Source organism: Xiphophorus hellerii, chromosome 10, assembly GCF_003331165.1.
Source record: "Xiphophorus hellerii strain 12219 chromosome 10, Xiphophorus_hellerii-4.1, whole genome shotgun sequence".
NCBI classification, from domain to species: Eukaryota; Metazoa; Chordata; class Actinopteri; order Cyprinodontiformes; family Poeciliidae; genus Xiphophorus; species Xiphophorus hellerii.
Window position 1 is genome coordinate 18,772,203 of NC_045681.1, and position 14,644 is coordinate 18,786,846.

Here is a 14,644-nt window from a genome sequence, read left to right on the forward strand (position 1 = left end):
CCACAGATTGGTTTGACCTCTGTCCAACAGTTTTAGAAACGGCGCGAGCTCTAAGCCGGTCACTTAAAAAGCGGAAGTGTCAGCAGCGTGCCGGTTTCCTGCAATTCTGCCAACTCAATCTCCCGGTGACATGAAAATTACATTTAAACAGTCACAGAGACAGGGACAACAGTGTGTCTGAGTGCTGAGAGTTAAACGTGAACAGGTGGGAGGAAATAGCCCTAAGTACAATGCGGTGTACTGAGCAGTGTATTCAGCTTTGTGTGTATGGGTGTGTGTCTACTACAAGGTCATTGAGTTGCATAGAATGGGCCTTGTACTGTGACTGAAACCAGGGTCTGTTCCAGCCTGTCACATGTTTGGATACAAAAAGATAATCTTGTACCCCTTTACACAGGCACTCACACACACACCCCCACATACACATACAGGACAACCTGTACCATTTCTCTCCTTCTGGCTTTGTGCCTTCAGCTCTGTCCGATAGCTGCTGCCAGCTCCAATCAAAGCTCTGCTCCTTATCTGATGGGCCAATCAGCTTCATGGCAGAACCGAAGTAGGTTGTGTTGATCCCACATCCGGGCAACGTAACACCTCGAGTCTGAGTGTGGTAGTAGGTGTCAGTGACAGACTTAAAACAGCCAGATATGCTGGTTGTAATGTAGAATGATTAGAATACTGGGCCCCTGTGCTGGAAGACCGTAGATCCATCTTGTTTTCCCTAAAATATACTCTCGATTACATGCTGGAGGAAAATATTGGCTGTGCCACAATTCTTATTTTACACCCAAAACATTAACATCTTAAGGTAACTGTTACACTCTTACTTTGCTAGGGTTTTTTTTTAAGACAACAGGGTTGGGGTACGGATTTGACACAACATGCTAGGTTAGAGTTTCAACCCAAAAACTGTTTTGAAGGTTGTAACTTTAAGGGTACCAAAGAGCGGCTTGTTAAGACTAACCAGCAACCAGGAAGTTAAAGCAATTCATATTTGGTCCATCAGTCCGCTCTCTCCCCCTGGCAACCTTTTCACCCCCATCTCCATATGAAACTTATTGGTGATTGGTCAGAATTTCTTGGGTGTGTTTGTTTATATATATATACAGTTGGGCCTCAGTCTGACTATGCTGGGCCCTTAATGTGGCAACGTGCCCCCAGCTGCCATTGTTGTACACTTCCAGTCAGTTACTTGAAAGAAATTTTCTACACTTTTCCTTAACCTAAAAGACATTTGTACAGGGAGAACATAAAATGTGCACACAGAACATTGCTAAAAACTGCTCTATTACATTTAACATATCTATTTTAAGCCAGAATTTTAACTGTTATGGTTCATAAATGTTTAAAAAGCTTCAAAACAATACGTAAAACAAGACAACCTTTGTTGACTTTTCTCCAGATGCCAGATTTACAGCTAATGTAAGAATAATTGTATCATTTAAGTATAATGGAAGCAAAGTCTCAATAGTCACCTTTGTACGACTGTCATTTCAGTTTCTATTGTGCTGTAGAGCAGCATAAAGTACAAATAAACATTCTGCCATAATTACTTTGTGACAATTACACTCCCCTCAGCCCCTGGAGGGCCTTTACCTCTTCACCTCTTCATAGTTAAACTGAAATTAACTGGCTCTCCTCTCATTATTGGAGCCGTTGCCAATAGAGTTGCTCTAGTTTCCGGCTCACTTGACAGAGAAAACAAATGTTCAGGGTTGGACAAATTTTATAGCTCAGATCTGTGGAGTATTCCTGTTGTCCCTCTCACCTCTGATAATGTGGTTGTTTACAATTAAATCTGATCCCAGAGTCACACAATTTCTTCTCTCCCTGGTGAGGTGGTACCAACATTGTTTAACCCTAACCAAGAACGTTGTGTCATGGATGCAGATGTAATCTTCATGTGCTAACTGATCACTCTCTTTTTGTTCCTCCCACAGTGAACCATGGCAAGTTCCCCAAGCAGGAGGACTCGTATGCCTTTGAGGAGGACAGCAGCAGCGAGAGTCTGTCTCCGGAGCAGAACCACAGTGACGAGTCACAGGGCTCAGCCTGCCCTTCATCTGACGCCGTCGGCAGTACGGCCTCCTCCTCCTCCTCACCTGCCCTCACCAGCCCACGACAGGTACACCCCAACGTTTCGCGGGTCTTTTTTCCGTCCCTCCGTCAGTCTCTTGCCGGTACCTTCTCACTTTCGTGCCTCTACTGCCCTCCTGTGGTGGCAGAGTGAAGTCCACTACCCTAACTGTTAAACTGGATTTCGATTTGTTGATGCCAATAATTGTAGCAGGAAATAAGAAATGCAGCTGATTAGGATACTTTATGTGAAACTTGCAAACAAGGAGTTACACTCATGGCTGATTCATGTTGAAAAATATGGCATGCACAATCAGTTCTCAATACTTTAGCAGTGCTTGCATAGAAGCGAAGATGTATAAAAACAGGTGCTTACTAGTGACCTTTTCCCCAAAATATATATTAGTGGCTTTTTTTCTCACTTAATTCCTGTTTCCTAAATACTCAATAAAAGCCCGACTGATTATTCCAAGCGTATAAACGTCTTTGATGAAATATAAATGAATGATTTTTAAGTTTATCTTAGTCCAATGTCGAGCTTTATGTATTTTCTACAAAAAATGGTTCATGGAGATATTTTATTAATCCAAAGAGTACAGCTGCACAATATGTCAAATCACATTTGTCATTGCAATATCAATACATATAGATGGGTTTGGTATTTTCACAGGGTAGTGCAACCAGAGGCCCACCAGACCAAAGCCAGGAAGAAGGCCTGTCTTCCCCTAACACCAACCAGGTAGCTCCACCAATACCGGTTCCTGCAATAGTCAAGGTTAGGAATCTTTGAATCTTGTTGTCATCTTCTTTTTGACGTACCAACCGACCAGCTTAGCTTCCCTTTTTTGAACAGTCCAAGACGTCGGACAAGAACCGACATAAGAAGCCCAAAGATGTGAAGCCAAAAGTAAAGAAGCTCAAGTACCACCAGTACATTCCTCCAGACCAAAAGGTGGAGAAGTCTCCTCCGCCCATGGACTCAGCCTACGCCCGACTCCTGCAGCAGCAGCAGCTGTTCCTGCAGCTTCAGATCCTCAGCCAGCAGAAACATACTCACACACATTCACAGATACAGCAGCCACAACAGCAACACATACACTCCATGCAGGCCCATGCCCAGCAGAGACAGCCCACCTTCAGCTACCAGCCTCAGCTGCCAGCCAGCACCCAGAGGTAAGTCACTCCACTTCCAAAACTGACCTCTGCCTTTGAAAGACGTTAGATTGGAGATGATGTCCAATAAAGACTAGCTGCAGAAGACTGGCTATTTTGTTGTTCATAAGGTAACCTTACGTTTTTCCCAGAGATTAATCTATTTCAATGTTCCGTTTCCAGGGGCAACAGTGAGCAGGTACCATCTTGCGCCTCTAGTGGTCCTGCCAGCAACTCGAACAGCAACTCCTCTTCTCCTGTCAAGAACACATTTCCCAATCAAAACAACGTTTCACCTGTCAAAGTTGGTCCACTACCTGCTAATCTGGATGACCTTAAAGTAAGTCTTATTAGCAATTAAAAGTCAAAGTGTTACAGCTTAAAGCTGCAGTATGTAACTTTTACAAAAATATGTTTTTTACATATTTGTTAAAATTGTCACCATGTCATGACAGTACGGTGTGAGACAGAATCTTTGGAAAGATGGAGCTCCTCCACCTCCTTCCAGTGCTACTATTGCCATATGCAAAAATGCACCGCTGCTGGTCAAAAACAACCAATCAGAGTCAGCAGGAGTGTCTTAGCATTGTCAGTCATGCTCGTGTATGTGCTGTTAAATGTGCTAATGGTGGAGAAACAACTTACTGTAATAGAAAAACTGTTTATCCACCGTCATCGCTGATCATTCTAACTAGCCTGAGCTTTGTTATTTTACGGTCAGGACATAGTAATAGCTTTATATGTAAAAAAATAAAAACAAACAGTTTTTTAATAAAAAAGTTACATGCCTTAATTTTAACAGTTATTCTGTATGTATGTTGTTTCTATGTTTTGTCCTGTAAGGTTTCCGAGCTCAGGCAACACTTGCGCATTCGCGGCATGCCTGTTTCAGGGACCAAACAGGCCCTTATCGAACGACTCCGGCCCTTTAAGGACTCCAACGCCGACTCTTCACCGTCAGGGTCCTCCGACATCACAACTTTAACTTTTCCGGTCACACCCACTGGTTCCCTGTCTTCCTACCAGTCCCCATCTTCCTCCAGCAATCTGTCGCAGGGAGGATATTTTCCCTTCCCAAGTACCTCTTCCACGCCGCCCATCTCTCCGGCCTCCTCTGATCTGTCTCTCAGCGGCTCCCTCCCGGACAGCTTCAGCGATGTGCCAATGTCCTCTCCAAACCAGTTCAACCTGCAGCCATCCCCAACCCAAACTGCCATAGAGGATGGCCTGGGTGCAGGAGGAGGAGGTGCCAGGGCGTGTGGAGGGAACCAGAGAGCAGGAGAGGACGAAAGGAATGATGGAAGTCTGGAAGCCGAAAAAGATAAGATGCTGGTAGAGAAGCAGAGGGTCATCGAGGAGCTGACGTGGAAACTGCACCAGGAGCAAAGACAGGTGAGGAACTCCCTAATGAGATGTTGTACTTCACCAATACCAACATTAGTTGGTCACTCTTTGACCAATCCACCTCTGATCATACTTGTTAGGTTGAAGAACTGAAAATGCAACTTCACAAGAGAAAACGCTGCTATGGAGCAACTGAGGACGCCATCCCTCCACTGTCTCACCCCTCAATGCTTCACCAACAGCAGGCCACACCTATGATGAGCCAGCATTTTCTGGGGGTGACAATCAAGCAAGAGCCTATGTCCTTGTCGTCTAGTTGTCCCCTGTCTTCCTCCAAGCAGCTCAAGAGCCCTCCTGGCAGCTGCATGGACAATATGGGGTGCTGCAACAATCCCATACCAAATCTGGGCGGTGGTCCTAGTGGGCCACAATGCATGGACACAGACCCTTCCTCTGCCAACCCCTCCACCATGTCAGCCTTTCTGAGTCCCCAGTGTTCTCCGCAAGATTCTCCTGTCGGAAAACCCACCAGCAGCTCCCAGCCTCCGTCGCCTAACAGCCCCTACCTGCTGTCTCCTCTGCTGGCGAGAGACAGCTGTGGACACCCCCACACACAAGGCAGAGGTCACAATATGCAGGTACAAAGTCATAAAATTAGAAAGGCTCCGTTTTTTTGTTTGTTTTTAGGACACGCAGTAGATCAACTAACTTCAGAGGTTTATGCCCTTAGAAACATGTTAGAAACTACAAAAGAGTTGTGTTCAGGTTGATGTTCTCCTGCCAGCAGAAAAAGCACTCTAAACATAAAGCTACAGTAGTACTCAAAGCACATTCATGAATCAGAATGGCTCAGTCAGTGATCGCCATGAGAAAAATCATTTGCAAAACTTAAGTGCTGCTGTTCACATACCTTTTTCATCCAGTCTGAATGAACTTAAGCAAGGTTGCAACGAACATGCAACAACAATTTCAGCCTCTTGGTTTGAAAAAGCTGGTACAAACATTTACCACGAACTTCAGAAACAACCGTGGAATGGTTGAAAGGTGGCTCCACAACGGACGTTACGGGGGAGCTAAAGAGAGCCAAAGAGATCTTTATCTGTAAAACATTTTAGAAACCATGTATAAGCTTCCTTTCACTTCAGTGAAGTACATCTTTGTGTTAATCTATCATATGAAATACTCCAACATTCTTGGAAATTTGTTGAAACATGACAAAATCTGGAAAGTGATATACTTTTTAAACTTCAACAAACAATTTTACAGAGTGGTTCTTTCCATTTATGAGCCTTTCTTCTATGTACTCTAAATCTTTGATTGATCTAATTGATTGACGTTGCATCCTGCCGGCTGCAGGTGCAGCAGAGGACTGGTAGCCAGCCGTTAAACTGCTCTTATCCTTCGGACCAAAGAAGCCTTCAGGCTGCGTTTCCCAGCTCACCTGACTGTGGTCTTAACCACAGCGGCCCCATCAAGGCCGAGAGTCAGAATATGCAACCAAAGGTAAACGTGTAAAACATCTGAATGTTTGTCTTGTTGTAACATTAGTCAGGTTGCGTTATCTAACTGAATCACCTCCCATCCATCCATCCCGTTTCCTCCTTCTCTTTGTTCATTTCTGATCTGTCTCTGAATTGTCTCTTTGGTATGAGGCTCATTGTCCCTCTTCTCATATCTGTTACATGTTATCACACTCTTTTACACGAGTAAACCCATTTGAAACGCCAATTAATCTTTACATAACAACTGTGATGAGGTTACTCAGACATGGAGTCCTAATTTCTGGTTTTTCTTCTGCATCTCTAACTTCGTGAGCTCCCCTACCACATGCTAATGACACTTTTCACTTATTTCTCATATAGATGTCAGCATTGCCATCTTCCCGGCATGTTGGCCAAAAGTGCCAGGTCTCCCCCCCTGCCTTCAGTAGCTCAGATTCAGATGCATCTGACTTAAGACAGCCCCCATGCTATGAGGATGCAGTGAAGCAGGTAAACTCGATTCTATGCTAAAAAAAAAAAAGTTAGTGGAGTTTGCTGGCCAGGGAATTCATTTAAACTTATGCGGTTCCAATTCCAGTTTTCTTCTCTCTTTTCTTGTTTTTGTGTCTCAGACAATCCATCACTTTTGTCTCACCTGTTTGTCCCAATCATTGCTTCTATCACTGCATGAACATTCAAACCCTTCTGACAAGTCTTATACAGATTTTTACTAAAGATTGGGTTTGCAAAGTTGCCAGGAAACATGCATGTTTTTGTGTATATTCTCTTTAGCTGTCTTATCAAAAATACTAAATAATATAAAATCCAGATAAAAATAAATAAATAAAAATAAAGTCTTACTTATTTACACTCTTGGGGTACCATTCAATGAGTGCCAAAGAAAATAAATGGAGCTTCTGGATTGGCTGCTTTGAAAACTCCAGCCAATAGCATGTGAAGTAACATCACACCTAGGTAATTCAGCTTCCCAAGCTGCATTTTATTTAAAATATTTTAGATGAGCTCTCCGTAAAAATCCACAAATGATTTGGAGTTTTGTTACATAGACATCAGATACAGATCTGCAAGTAGGCAGGGGTCCACTATAAAGGGCACTGAAATATATGGACATATATTCCTACAACATTTGGGATATTTATTTTACTTGCACTAGATTCACTAAATACTGGCGACCTGTCCAGGGTGTACCCAGCCTCTTGCCCATGGAGAAAAGCACCAGCACAACAGCACTAGTAAACCAGGGATCTTCACACCCAGTCGCCAACGGCCGGTGTCATGTAACTTTTACAGATGTCCCTTGTCAAACGCACCTGAATCAAATAGAAGATCTGCCTGCTTTGTATCCAGGCAAGTTCCCCAAAGACCTGCTAATGACGTGATTATTTGACGCAGCTGTGTTGAAGCAGAGAACATACCAGTCCTTGAGCACTGGATTTGAAGACTCCAGCACTAGATCTTTGGTTACCAGTAGCAGGCTTCACAAAGAGACATTGTTTAATGCCAGTATTTCCAGTGGAAACCATCAGAACCTACTTCTAGAATTTATTTTGACTTGTACTGAGGTCCAATTTACAACCATTTTCATTAGGGATACACATATGAAAATTTGGACTGATACACACACAAATATCAACCAGAAGGACATATAAGTTGGTTGATAATATCGGCCCAGTTTTACTTAAACCAATATCAATAAGTTGGAAAATTACTAAAAATCGGTTGATATTGATGTTGATGCTGACATATCATGCTTCCTTAATTTTCATACTTCCCCTCTGAAGGTTTAAAGGACTTCTGGAGCTTATAATGGGAAATTATTGAATGTAATCACGTCAAAGTTGAGTAATTTAAACAGCTGATTGATAAGAATTCCTCTCTATCGCACTTTCAGCAACTGACCAGGAGTCAGCAGATGGATGAACTGTTGGACGTGCTCATAGAAAGCGGAGGTAAGCAGAATATCTGTTTAGCTTTTAGAAAGCCCCAAAATTATTCCTGGGAATACAAACACTTTGTAAATCAGATGTAAAACACCAGAAAAAGAAAAGAAATCTGAGTTTTATGGGAAATGTTGGCATCCACTTCCTCGAAATGCTAAGACAATCCATCCTTTCCTTTCTCCTTAAGAGATGCCAGCTAACGCAAGAGAAGAGAGGGAGAGGTCCTCTGTAACACAAGTTGTGCCTCACATTACTGTGTCCCCAGGGTGTCCCGGCCTTCTCATCCCAAGGTTCCACTGGCACTACGAGCACCTGTCCCCCAACCAGATGCCCTACGACCATGCCACCAATCACGCCACCGAGAGCCACCTGCAGACTCTGCTGGGTAACCCTATGGGACGGGGAGGGGAGATGGGGCTCCTTAAAATGGCCGCCGAGGACGGACACCAGGAAGACGAAGGGAACAGAGACGCCGAAGAGTATGGCAGCCACCACTGCCGCCCCCACCATTCCCAGCAGGACAAACTCCAGACCAACAGAGATCGGCTAGACACGCCTCTGTCGCCCGGTAGCAGTAAGGTGTTCGCCGTCCCTGAGGTCCAGGGGATGGTCAGCATGGCCTTTAGCGAGACGCCGTGGGAAACGATGGAGTGGCTGGACCTGACGCCTCCCAGTTCCGCGACTGCTTTCGGCGGCGCTACTCAGCCCAGTGCGCCCAGTATCTTTAACACAGAGTTCCTGGATGTGACGGACATTAACTTGAACTCTGCCATGGACCTTCAACTGGAGCATTGGTGAAAGCAACGATGCCAACATTAATACCAAAGAACTATTGAATTCTGCCCTATATTTCTTTAGTCTAAGTGTGAGAAGTTCCTCTTTGCTGTCGTACAGTGGAATATTATTTTGTATAGTCGTCTAAAGTTTGACAGCCTAAAGAGATGTTGTGAAATTTTATCTTGAATCTTAACTTTACTGAACTTCTTTTCCACCAATGTCATTGTAACCACAAAAAAAACCCAGGTGCTTTTTGATACAATTTGTGTCCATTTTGAACATTGATGCGCACAACTGTCACTGAGTTGAGGACTGACAGTGGACACATGTAGTACTTTCTGTACGCACCATCAGTGTTACACCACCTAGACTTGAAGACAGAATTTTTGCCAATCACTGCATACCTACAGAGTGAATATTTGTGTTACTGGAAAAAAAGAAAGAAAAATCCCCCCAAAAGACTAACAAGAATATCTGGATTTCATAGAAGCGGCCAAATTGTAAATATCACAACAGTTTTGGAAAATCTCACATCTTCATCCTGTTGTCAAAAGTGTGGGAGAGAGTACAACCCAAAAATGAAGTGTATAACACAACCATTTCAACGTTTGATGTAAATATGAGATATATATATATATATAAACTAACAGAGCACCTCTTGCTTTAACACACATTTGTCACAGTTTGCTTGAGCTTTGAATATAGGAATGGTTGTTGTTCTTTATACATATCTACAGTTTCTGACATATTTATGTACAGGAAGACATAAAGGGGAAAGTGATGTCTGAGGAATCTTTGGTCTTATCCGTTTAAACCAAGAGACAAACTGTGCCTTACTTGCAAGACATGCTTTATGAATAAAATTTCCCAGTTTTATATTGATGACTCTACAAAAGCTAACAGGCATTTTAAAAGCTACAAAAAGCCAATTTAAAAAAAAAAAAAGAAAATTTTATATGTAATTTTTGTCCTCTTAAATTGCAACATCTCTATTTCAAAGTCAATCACATTTATTTATTTTGTGATTTTGTATTTATACTTGATGTTGTATTTATGCTGACATTCCTTTGATACTTTCTTGATGTAACCAAAAATTACATATATATTTTTTTGGACCACTGACTCTTTTAGGCTAAGCAGTTTCAAAATGTGGGGAAAAGCGAAGGAGTCGACCTAAAAAGCCGCGTTATCTCAAATGACAGTTATCAATTGTGTGAACCGTCCATTGTAAGCACTTGTGAATAGAAAAGAAATGTAATATATTCAAATCTTAACTGTGAATACTTCTAAAAACTCCCCCTACAGCCAGCAGACAAATTGGTCCGCTCAACACAACTCTGACCAGTAATGTTCTGAACACTCTAAAAAGTAAGAGTTTGAATTTCTATAGTATCTTCTGAATGTATTGAAAGAAAATACATGAAGACACCTGTATGTGTTCCAAATGTGCAGCATCATCCACAAAACAATTTCTAGGCTATGCAACATTGTCAATACCATAATATTCCAAAGTTCTTGCAGCAGAAAGCAAATTTTTGCATACATTGTATAAAAAGACAATTGTTTTTATTTCTATTGTCTGACATTTATGCTACTTTTTTGTCAGAAGATTACATAATTTTGGGGGGGTGAGGGGGATTTGATAGAATTGGCTTTAAACTGCCTTTAAACTTGAATGAATCTTTTTGGGCATCCTGACACAAGTTTCTCACATTAGTTTGCTGAAACCACGGCCCACTCCTCCTGACAGAACTTGCTCACTCGCACCTTCTCAGCTAGGGAAGCCGAAATACCTAGAAGCAATGCCACTTACACCAGTGGCAGGCCCAGTTGGTACCTGGGCCTCCATAGGTACTTTCCTGATTTAATCCACCACTATGGCCTTACAAGTATACAAGCCACCAACACTATAGTAAACACACAACGCAATATAACAGGGTCAGGTATTATAAAGGTTTGTTCAGTCCTTACATAAAGTTAGTATTGAGTTTTCGGATTGAAATGCATCCTGAGTTACCACATAAAAACTAAATACATGAGCCATATCCAATTAAATATAGAGAGAAGACAGCTAAGACCATATATACCTTTGGTATATATAGATATAAGTGGCCATTTGTTTATCAATTAGCCTAACAATTATGAGTTTTTCACCTTTTGTGAGTGAATACTATTGTTATAACAAACAAACAAAAAACTGTTTGGACGCCTCCAAGTCTCTACACTATATCCAACTGTCCCAAAAAAGAATAAAAATAAAGCACAAAATACTCACTCAGTTGCAGATTATTTCTTCACAGACAAAATCCATCCTCTTCTCTTTGCGAAGACAAACCTCAGTCACGTTTCAGTTCCATCAACTAGTCCTTCTCTATGGCCTTGTTGTATTTTTGGGGGGCAAATCCCAGCCATTTCTGCAATGCTCCAGCGGCTAAGTGGTACCGCTCACGCCTGAGACTTCCGGGTCTTCACGATGTCAAGTTGTTCAGAAAAAGTCTGCCTTGAAAATTTATTTCTTTTTTTTAATCATGAGAGTATCTATATCTTCTTAAGACATTGAATACCAAAAATAAAAATTATAATTTCACACACATTAACAAGAGCAGCACAGTTTCCTGGCGATATGCTTTGCTAGCTAAACTTCCTATAGGTTCACTCTGACCGTCCAATCAGAGGGGGGAAAACCTCTGACGCCACTACGAGCAGCCGTTGTGAATCAGCGAACCTGAAAGCTGATTGGTTAAAAGAACCGTTCCGTTCGTTTACTGGCTCTGGGCAGATTAGGCTGCACAATACAAAAGAAACACAAAGAAACTGAAATCTGATTGGACGGAACACCGATAATGCACACCGACATGTATAGGAAGCCGTGCAGACAAGTCAGACGTTGTAAAACAAAAACAAACAAACAAAACAAAAAGTCTCACTTAAATCAATTTTATTAATTTTTTGGCAGTCAGTTAATAAAATTTAATGGAGAAAAAAATTATAATTTGGGTTGTAAACATCTTGATAGTGCTTAGTCCTGAAGGCTATTGTTAGCAAAGCAACTAATCCAGCAAACAGCGTTTATTTTTCCTCTGTGCTGATTGGTTGTACTCACAAGAGCTGAAATAATGAAGAGTAAATATTAACTTCTGTGCCTAGTAATGAATACTATGGTATATTTTGTGTGTGAACTATTAAAATATGCAATTATTTTTTATAAGGAGTCTCAGATATTCCTGGGGTCTAGCTATTCATAGGCAGCTGTGGTCCTAAACCCCTGCAAATACCAGATGTCCACCTTATACTTTATGTTTGATTCCCTTTTCTTCCTGCAAATATAACAAAGATCATTATGGCCAACTTTTTGATTTTAGTTTCTCCTGAGCCCGTGGCATGTCTCCAAACGTTAAGGCTTTTACAAATTGTACGGTTTTTCTTTAATGTCCTTTTTGGAACAATGACTCTGAGTGGCCTTTCAAAACCTTTCAATGTGAATAATATCTCACCAGATTCAGACAGCATTTTCACAATGTATTTATTTTATTTTATTGTTTTTACTTTTGTTAAAAGTCAGGCTCATGTTACCCAAAAAAGAACCTTTCTTGTAAAGGTCCATAACTCTTTTCTAGGTTGGCTGATTTCTTTAGGGTTTTTTTTTTTTTTTTCATGATGTCACACAAGGAAGTAATGTGTTTGAGGGATTGGCTTAAACTGCATTCAATTGTACTTGAATCTGAATATATCTGAAGCTCCTAAAGCCTTGACATTACCATTTGGACTTATTTAAAGTAAACAAAATAATAACCTTGTTACGCATAAACCTCTGAATTTGATGAAAGTGATAAAATAAAATTCCAAAAGTCATTATTATTGCATTTAGCTAATATAAATAATTGTAATCCTAACTAACCTTAAAGGTTCAGTTGTATTGAATGTCAGAGAATTATTTTTCTTTTTATACAATGTGCATATATCTGGTTTCAACACTGTACACCTGATGAAAACCCCTAGAAGCCATAACCAAGGTTAATCATGAAAGGTGGCCAAAACAAAAGCACTAACTCAAATTAAAATGCAGCTTGACAAATTTCTAGTCATAATTTCTATAAATTATTCTAATCATTTTATTTGACACATTGTGGTTATATATCAATGTGTGGAAAGCATTGGTTTAGAGCCAAAAGGGAAAGATTGGGCAAGTTTGGTTGTTTGGATGACAGAAAAGACATGTAGAACATTTGCAATAGAAAAATTTTAGTAATTCCGAGTGAATCAAATTCCAGACAGGACTGCTGGCTGGAAAGTCAAGCCATAAATGCTCTTGTACTTAAACTGCTATCACATTTTATCTATGACTTCTTAGCTTTTAGCTTTAACAAAAAGTGGATTAATTTGGCCTGACATTATTAAAATGCCAATATAAGGCTAAATATAGATATAAATTATAGGTTTGAAACTTTATTTAGACATCTGCTAAGCTCTCATTTATATTATATATTTGAAAATATAAAGATCTGGGACTTGTAGGTAAACTTGTGCTAGCTGCTTTAGCAATGCTAATTCCTAAAGCAGCTAGGAAATAGCATTCCTAAAGCAGCTAGCACGGGTGTCTCTTCTCTTTTTGTTTGAGAAGAGACAGGAAATTATACCCAAATATGTTGACTTTGATCGGGCTAAATTTAATCCACTTTTTGCACTCATCAGACTTTCCATTCGACATTCCAAATTAAATCCAATTCATCATTAACCTCTGTTTTATTTGCTAAAACTATCTTTGCTAGGAAATCTATCCCATTCTTGATTTACATTTTTTTGTTTTCAAACAAGTATGACTCAATATGAAGCCACAGCTTTGGTAAAAGTGTATTATTCAAGATGTTTGAATTTGGGCGAGAAACTGACAGGATTTATTTTTGTTATCCGTAACATCCCGTATCTACGGTCATTGCCACTTTGGCGTAGTTCTGGTTACAACTGACCCGAGAATCACGTTCTCCATGCATTTTTGGTGAACGGATGAAGAAATGGCGTTGAAGCTGCTTTTCTTTTCCACTACAGAGCTGCGTGAAAGTCTAACAACAAATGTAATCAGAGTGACGGCTCAAGGTGCATCCTGAAAGATGAATTTTCAGGTTCCAAGGTGGGGGGAAAAAAACCCCATCTGTATTAACCCCGAAATTCCAAAACATATCCAATATGGCTGTCCTGAGTAAGAAAGTTCGTTTGTTTGCCTTTCTGATGGCTTTCAATGTCAATAATTCAGTCAGACATCTATTTGTGAACATGTGTCTTTATTGTCTGATTTTTGAAAACTGTTAGTCCTGAGATTCAAACTAAGAGTTGAGTAATTAGAATATAGCATTAGCCGCGTCGGATATTGAACTGTCGCTGCCACAAATACGAAACAAAAATGCAAGTGAAAACATGTGTATGACAAGTGTTGCCCCAATAGTGGGTCATCTATCTACTCTGTAAAATCAGGTTTGACTTTAGCATTTTTGACCGTTTTACGCTTTACCTATGGACATGTTTAATGGTTTACACGGTTTGATTCCATCACATTCAAAGGTGTTCTCACTTTCTGTCTTAAATATGTTTCCCAGTCCTGTTCACCCATCTGGCCTTATTTGCAATAATTCTCCTTAGTCAAGGCCAGAAAGCAAAAAAACCACATCTGACAGAAGCTTCCATGTTGCTTGGCCACCAACTTGCCTTTTGTCTGTTGTAAAAAAAAAAAAAAAAAAAAGGGTATTGTGGATTTATTTCTGTATACAGCTGAAAGAGCAATAAAAATGATCACAGCTAAGTATTTTCAGTTCTTTTTTGTATCCGTGTTCCTAAGCAGCACACAACCAGACAGACACA

The 14,644-nt window shown here is 40.7% G+C and overlaps 1 protein-coding gene across 3 annotated transcripts in view; it reads left to right on the forward strand.

The window, feature by feature from the left end:
- Nucleotides 1-14,585, forward strand: part of myocd (myocardin) — a 140,675-nt gene extending 126,090 nt beyond the window's left edge. For 2 of the 3 annotated variants that reach the window (XM_032573481.1, XM_032573482.1), the window contains 10 exons: nt 1,941-2,125; nt 2,747-2,851; nt 2,930-3,249; nt 3,412-3,568; nt 4,072-4,620; nt 4,713-5,210; nt 5,929-6,075; nt 6,435-6,563; nt 7,966-8,023; nt 8,202-14,585. In XM_032573481.1, the coding sequence (XP_032429372.1) occupies nt 1,941-2,125; nt 2,747-2,851; nt 2,930-3,249; nt 3,412-3,568; nt 4,072-4,620; nt 4,713-5,210; nt 5,929-6,075; nt 6,435-6,563; nt 7,966-8,023; nt 8,202-8,812 (2,759 nt within the window). In that variant the 3' untranslated portion in view covers nt 8,813-14,585. The remainder of the gene's footprint in view (nt 1-1,940; nt 2,126-2,746; nt 2,852-2,929; nt 3,250-3,411; nt 3,569-4,071; nt 4,621-4,712; nt 5,211-5,928; nt 6,076-6,434; nt 6,564-7,965; nt 8,024-8,201) is intronic. The other variant, XM_032573480.1, reaches the window with a different exon arrangement.
- The last annotated feature ends 59 nt before the right edge of the window (nt 14,586-14,644 follow it).